Source organism: Panicum hallii, chromosome 7, assembly GCF_002211085.1.
Source record: "Panicum hallii strain FIL2 chromosome 7, PHallii_v3.1, whole genome shotgun sequence".
Taxonomy (NCBI): Eukaryota; Viridiplantae; Streptophyta; class Magnoliopsida; order Poales; family Poaceae; genus Panicum; species Panicum hallii.
The window spans coordinates 12,936,260-12,942,373 of record NC_038048.1 but is presented as its reverse complement, the minus strand read 5'-3'; the positions used below and the strand labels follow the sequence as shown (position 1 = coordinate 12,942,373).

Here is a 6,114-nt window from a genome sequence, read left to right as displayed (position 1 = left end):
ATAGGTCGAATGACCCCTTGATAGATCCCGTGGTGGCTAGCCAGGTCTAGCTAAGGTGGGTAAGGGCTTTGATGGGATCTGCACCGGCACTAAGGTGTTCGTGCTGTGGTACCCCACCTGTGGGTAAAGTTGCACACCTCTGCAGAGTTGAAAATCTATTCGAATAGCCGTGCCCACGGTATTGGGCAAGTTACGGTGTGGTCACATAACTAGTGTTTCTCTCTGGGAATGGTTGGACTGGTGTGGGTTGTTTGGGAAGTGTCCGGCAGTTGTGTCGTGTGGTACGGCGGACGGGGAGTCCGGTAGCAGTTTAAAACCTGGATCCTGTGTGGATCAACACCATGTACTCCTTGATGCTTAACAACTTGTTTTGAGAATGTTTTAAACAAACCTTTGCATAAAACCGAGTTTTTCCGCAAATAAACCATAACCTTATCCTTGGATTAACTTGTGCATTTATTTCTGTTATACCCCCTCCGCGGGTGTGAATAGACTTGCTGAGTACGTTCGTACTCACCCCATTCTTACTTTTACAGTGGAAGATCCAGACTACATCCCCGAAGACGTCGAGTAGGGTTCCATCCTGCACCCAGTCTTGCCTGTGGTTGAGGCCACCGTCGGAATCCCGCATGGCGCAAGACTCTGATGATCCTCTTTTCGTAGCTAGTGTAATAGTGTGGGTTTTAGTTGTAATCCTCGCGATAGTGGCGCTTCACTGCCCATTACCGCGAAGAGTTGTACGGTGATGTACCATCTGATGTAATAAAAGTGTTATCAGCCTCCTGGGACTGATAAAGTAACACTTTTAGGTCTTCCCTGATGGGGGGGACGTTTCACGTTGCCAACAACTTTCCCGAAAAGCTTAAAGCGTCGGATGAACCGACACTAGGTGCCGGATGATAAGGTCACATTGAGCTTGAATAGTAGCTATTAAACCCTAACTGCCCAATTTTGCTAGCGTCATTGCACCGAAGCGTTGCACGAACGAGTGTTGGTTGATCCAGTGCTGAAGACTTAGCTGGAAAAACCTTTAGGAGCAAAAATGTGTCCTCTGCGTGATCAAAGCACGATTGCACCGACATCTCTGCATGTAACGTCGGATAATTCAGTGCTGATAGGGTTTTTGCCCAAACCTTCTGGAGCGAAACTCTAAAACACTAGAGCTACTGTTCATTCCATCCACGCCTATCTTCAGAGTGTCGGTTGATCCGGTACTGAAGACATTTCTTCACTTGATCGTCGTTTGAATTCTGCAATGCAATTGACTTGGAGTTGATTTCTTCTTCAATTTTTCCTTCTCCCAAGTGTTCCCTTGACTTCTTTGAGATGGACAGTACTGAGCTTGAGCAATTGTGCATCTTCTTATGGTCAGACTTTGCTAGGTCAAGCTACTAACTCATAAGCCCCTCTTAATAGTACAGTCAAAGACTACTATAAAATCTAAACTGAATCAAGTGTCATTCATGTCCTTATGACACTTGATAATATAGAGGTCCAATAAATAATGTTTCCTTCAAAATACACGATAGTCATATCCGATCTTCATTAATCACTAAAACTTACCATATGCATGTATTAGCCTAGATGCTTTCAAATGCCAAATTAGTTTCGTTAAATCCACCATAAAATATGTCTTGGTAATGTATTTATGTAGTATTACAGATCTTAATATATTTTCTATAAACTTGATTAAAGATTCAAAAGTTTAATGTAAAAATAAAATAAACTTTTTTATGTTTTAGAACATAGGGAGTATGTAGATATTCATGTTTTAATTTATCAATCCAAAATTTATCCAATTAAACTCATATTCTAAAGCATGAAAAATGAAAACCAAACCATACGTATTGACACCATATGAAACTTTGACGAGAAAGATTTATGAAGTCTGTTATAAGTCAAACTATTATAAGATCTACGAAGTCTGTTCTTTTTTGAAAACTATATGAAGTCTGTTCTAAGGGTGTGTTCGTTTCACCCCTCTAAAACCCGAAACATCTAAACTTTAGAGGTCCGGCACCGAACAGCCCTCTAATTCAGCCTCTAATAAGACTGCGATTCCTCTAAAGATTTTAGAGGGGGAGAGCACTCTAAACATTTTAGAGGGGTCTAGTGCCAAACGAACACACCCTAAGTCAAATATTCTAAAGGATCCTTTATGATCATCAAGAATCATAAGATCTATTAAGTTTGTCTTCGATAAATACATTCTCATAGTTCACCTCTTAGATGTAATAGATATTAATACTCTTATCTATAATCATCAATAATCAGATTGACATCACATGAAACATGCACGGCAAGAAAGATCTATGAAGTTTGGTAAATAAACAAAAGAACAAAATGTACCCTAATTTTCTTAGCACCACCAAAACGTACCCTAATTTCAACCAGCACGAGGTATTCTAGGGGTAGCTCTGCCAAACAATAATTTGTATTGGGACTCCTTGAAGTGATTCTCTACCACATCCCTTCTTTCACGTTGGTTGTTTCAATAACTGCGGGTACATTTTATGGAGAATCCGAGGACAGTCCTCTCACAAAAACTAGTCCTCTCTCACGATCAACAAACTCACAACACAGGCAGCATGAAACACTACTATATATTCAAATTACTCTGCATCTTCGATTCATGGATTTAAAGGGTCGTCCAAACAAATTGAATCTAACACTACTGGATAACCCTTATTGAGTACATGCTAAGAGCGAGAAAGAGCAATTCTGAAGTTTCACAACCACGCATGCACCCACAGAGAGAGACTGCAACTTTCAATTTTAGACTGACAAAGCAGTTCTTGTAGCAAAATGTATCATTACATAAAAACACATGGCGACATACAAAATAGAATTGTGCAAGGCAACTTAAATATCCTACATGCTAAGTTCTGTAAAGTTCCCCCTAATTCACAATTCAATTGTGTGCCAAGAACAAAAGTGGGACATCCTGCATGCAGACATAAGGAGCCTAATAGCCTCCCATCCTACAATTGCTGACTTAATTTGTCTTGGTCTTTGTTGTCCTTCCTTTGGAGCGCCTTCTTGGAATAGAGTTCTTCATTCCCAGGAAGAAAAGCAGGGCACCGATAAACGCCAAGTTCTGAGAGCACATGAAGTACATAACTTGTTACAATTAATAACAACTGCAGGAAAAGCTTGAAATTAAATATTTTGTAAGTAAGGAAGCACAGTAGCAGGCTAACAAACCTGTGAAAACTTGAAAAACAGCTGGACAAATTGTGCTGACTCCATTTCATAGTTGTAGAAGTCATACATAACAGGAGTTATAAATGCCAAGTAAATAAGCTGCACAGATGAGCAACATAGAAAATTTGCATCACAATAAATGAGTGATTAATTCCAAAACAGCAAGTATAAGTGTCAAAGAATACATATACTTCACCTTAACGTCAGAATAAAACACGTGTTATAATGCTACGCATAAATCTGTTATTGGGATATATCTTAAGAATTCTATAATACAGATTGCACTAGAGTGGATCACTTGTCACATCCCTCCAAAAATCCATCATATACGGACCTGCCGAGTGGATCGATTATAGTGACAATATCACAAATCTGTGAAGTATATCACAAACATTCTGTTGAGTCTTCCATTCCCGGAAGCTAAGACCTTGCTAGACCAGGATCTTGAAAAAGCTAATGTATGATGCTACAAACCTAAACGCTAAACATAAATGATGTTAAAGTTACAGAATGTCAAGCATGCTGATAAATTGCGTAACCTACATGATAATGATGACCTCTATAACATGTACATGGTACTCAACTATTCATGTTACTATTGTTAGCATTTTATCATAATACAATAGGCATGTTGCAAGAAGAAGAACAATACTTAATTACTCACCAGTAGGAAAGCTCCAAATGAGCTGCTGAAGATGAACAGAAGCCCACCAAAGCCTTTCAGAAACATGGTAGCAGCAATGACAGATTTTATCTGCAAATAAACAAAGCAAATGTCAAACTGGGTTGAACGGGTTCTGAAAATAGATAGAATGGAATTAAATCAGAACAGCATTCCTACATCAATATGCGGCACCCCCAATCCAGTGTTCTTGGACACTTGCTTGATAAAGAGATTGAATTTTGGCTTCAAGGCCTTTGCCGCTGGTCCACCATCATTTCCAAATTCTATGAACCTGCATGTATGATGGCAAAAGATTGATTTACGGTTTACAACAGAAAAGAACAAATTATGCATCAAAAGAAAGAAAAAACTGTGTAACAACTAATGAACAAACGAGAATTTTCAAAAGTATCTTAGCGACTACTCCCTCCGTCCCAAAAAGAATGCAACTCTCGCTTCCCGTTTGACCAAATTTATATAAAAAATTACTAACATTTATATCTCCAAATAGATTTAGTATGAAAATATATTACATGATTAATCTAATGATACTTATTTTGTAACGTAAATGTTAATACTATTTTGTATAAATTTGGTCAAGTGAAATTGTTTGACTCCTCGAAAAGCGAGAGTTGCATTCTTTTTGGGACGGAGGGAGTAGAGAATATAAGCTGCACACAGGGTTGTGATAAGTAAATAAAAATTGAAACCCGCTCCTCACCAACCAAAAAGATTCTGAGGCAAATAACTGAGGGGAAGCTGGATAAAGATCTTACTGCCATCGTACCGTCATTTATGGTAATGTTTTTTTAGGCAAACATATGCAAAAATGAGCAATATACTAGTTTGTAGTTGGTAAGCTTATAACTTCAGTAACACAAATATCCGATTGGGAAACATTAAATCAGCCTTTCCATGCATCCTTAACTAGAAGGCCAGAACCATGTAACTGTGAAATGAAGGGATTTTTTTTTATTGGTCATCGACATCTCAAGCTCTAAGGATATGGCCACAACCAACTTACCTAAAACGTTATTATATTTTGAGCCCCAGAATCATCTCCAACTGAACCAATTTTCACTTACACAGACATAGCCAACCTCGACAACTGACTATAACTCCTATAACTCTCTGTACCGGCATAAGGTGCAGGGGTGGCCCACACTATACGAGATATAGGATGGAAATCGGTTCAGGGCGCGCGCACTGATATTAGTGCAAACTTACAATAGTTGTAGAATGAGGCGATAATGGGATGATGGCTCAGGCTCGGTTAGCCAATTGAACACTGCTCACACATAGGACATAGCGCTCCACAGAGGCTAGCCAATTGCCAAACGGTTCAGCTCAACATCACAAGGATAAACAGGGTATGGTCAACACAGAAGCCACACTCACTAAATTGTACTCAATATCATGGGTACGGCATGCTGCGTGCGGCTGCAGTAGGGGTGGTAAAGTATCTTAAAATTTAGCCTAGATAATCTAAGAACCTGTGGTCCCTAAAAGAACCAGGTTCTAATCTTATATAATTTTGAGCTAAAAAGCTAAATTGGATCGTGAAGAGACCACTGGAGCCATGATCCGTTACAACCCCTAGGCTGCAGCGAAAACTGCCAATATGCCGGCGAAGTCTGCATTATCTACAAGTTGCGCTGCGCACTTCAAATGGACGCGTCATCTAGTTTGATCCGATCCAATCCAACTTCAATCCTCTCTCTTCCTCTGCGCACACGACCCACCGCCGGGTCCAAGTCTCAGTACCCTACACTCGGATCTAGCGCAGCAGGATCCGGAAATGCACCGCACCAGCCGGATCTCACCTGTCACCTCCCCGCACGGAAGAGGGAACATTCCGATTCGACCCACCGGAAGTCGAGCCCGCAGGACGGGATCGGGAAGACGGCAACCAACGGAGAAGCCGGCGGCGCGACGGGCGGGGTCGATTTGCAAATGAGCGGAGGGATGGAAAGACGAGGAGGCGGGATCTGAGGGGCGAGTTAGGAAGGGGGACGGACGGACGTACTCTTGGTAGGCGGAGAGGAGGAAGAGGGAGGCGAAGAGCACCCGGCCGACGAACGAGATGAAGCCCATGGCCGCGCTCCTCCTTCTCCGCCCGAGGAGCACCTCGCTCGCCCTCTCGACGGTGGAGGCACCCGAGGAGGGGAGGGTCGAGGGGGGAAGGCGAGGAGGAGGTGGGGAGACCGCAGGCCGGGGAGGATGGGCTGGTGTTTTGTCAGGATGGT

At 41.7% G+C, this 6,114-nt stretch overlaps 1 protein-coding gene across 1 annotated transcript; it reads right to left on the bottom strand.

Moving 5' to 3' along the window:
• Nucleotides 1-2,755: 2,755 nt before the first annotated feature.
• On the bottom strand, nucleotides 2,756-6,114 carry LOC112901565. The gene is made up of 5 exons (XM_025970501.1): nucleotides 5,895-6,114; nucleotides 4,046-4,160; nucleotides 3,869-3,958; nucleotides 3,205-3,303; nucleotides 2,756-3,097 (listed from the first exon to the last, which is right to left on the bottom strand). Exons 1-5 carry the CDS (start codon nucleotides 5,960-5,962, stop codon nucleotides 2,996-2,998), a joined length of 474 nt encoding a protein of 157 aa, XP_025826286.1. The 5' UTR covers nucleotides 5,963-6,114; the 3' UTR covers nucleotides 2,756-2,995.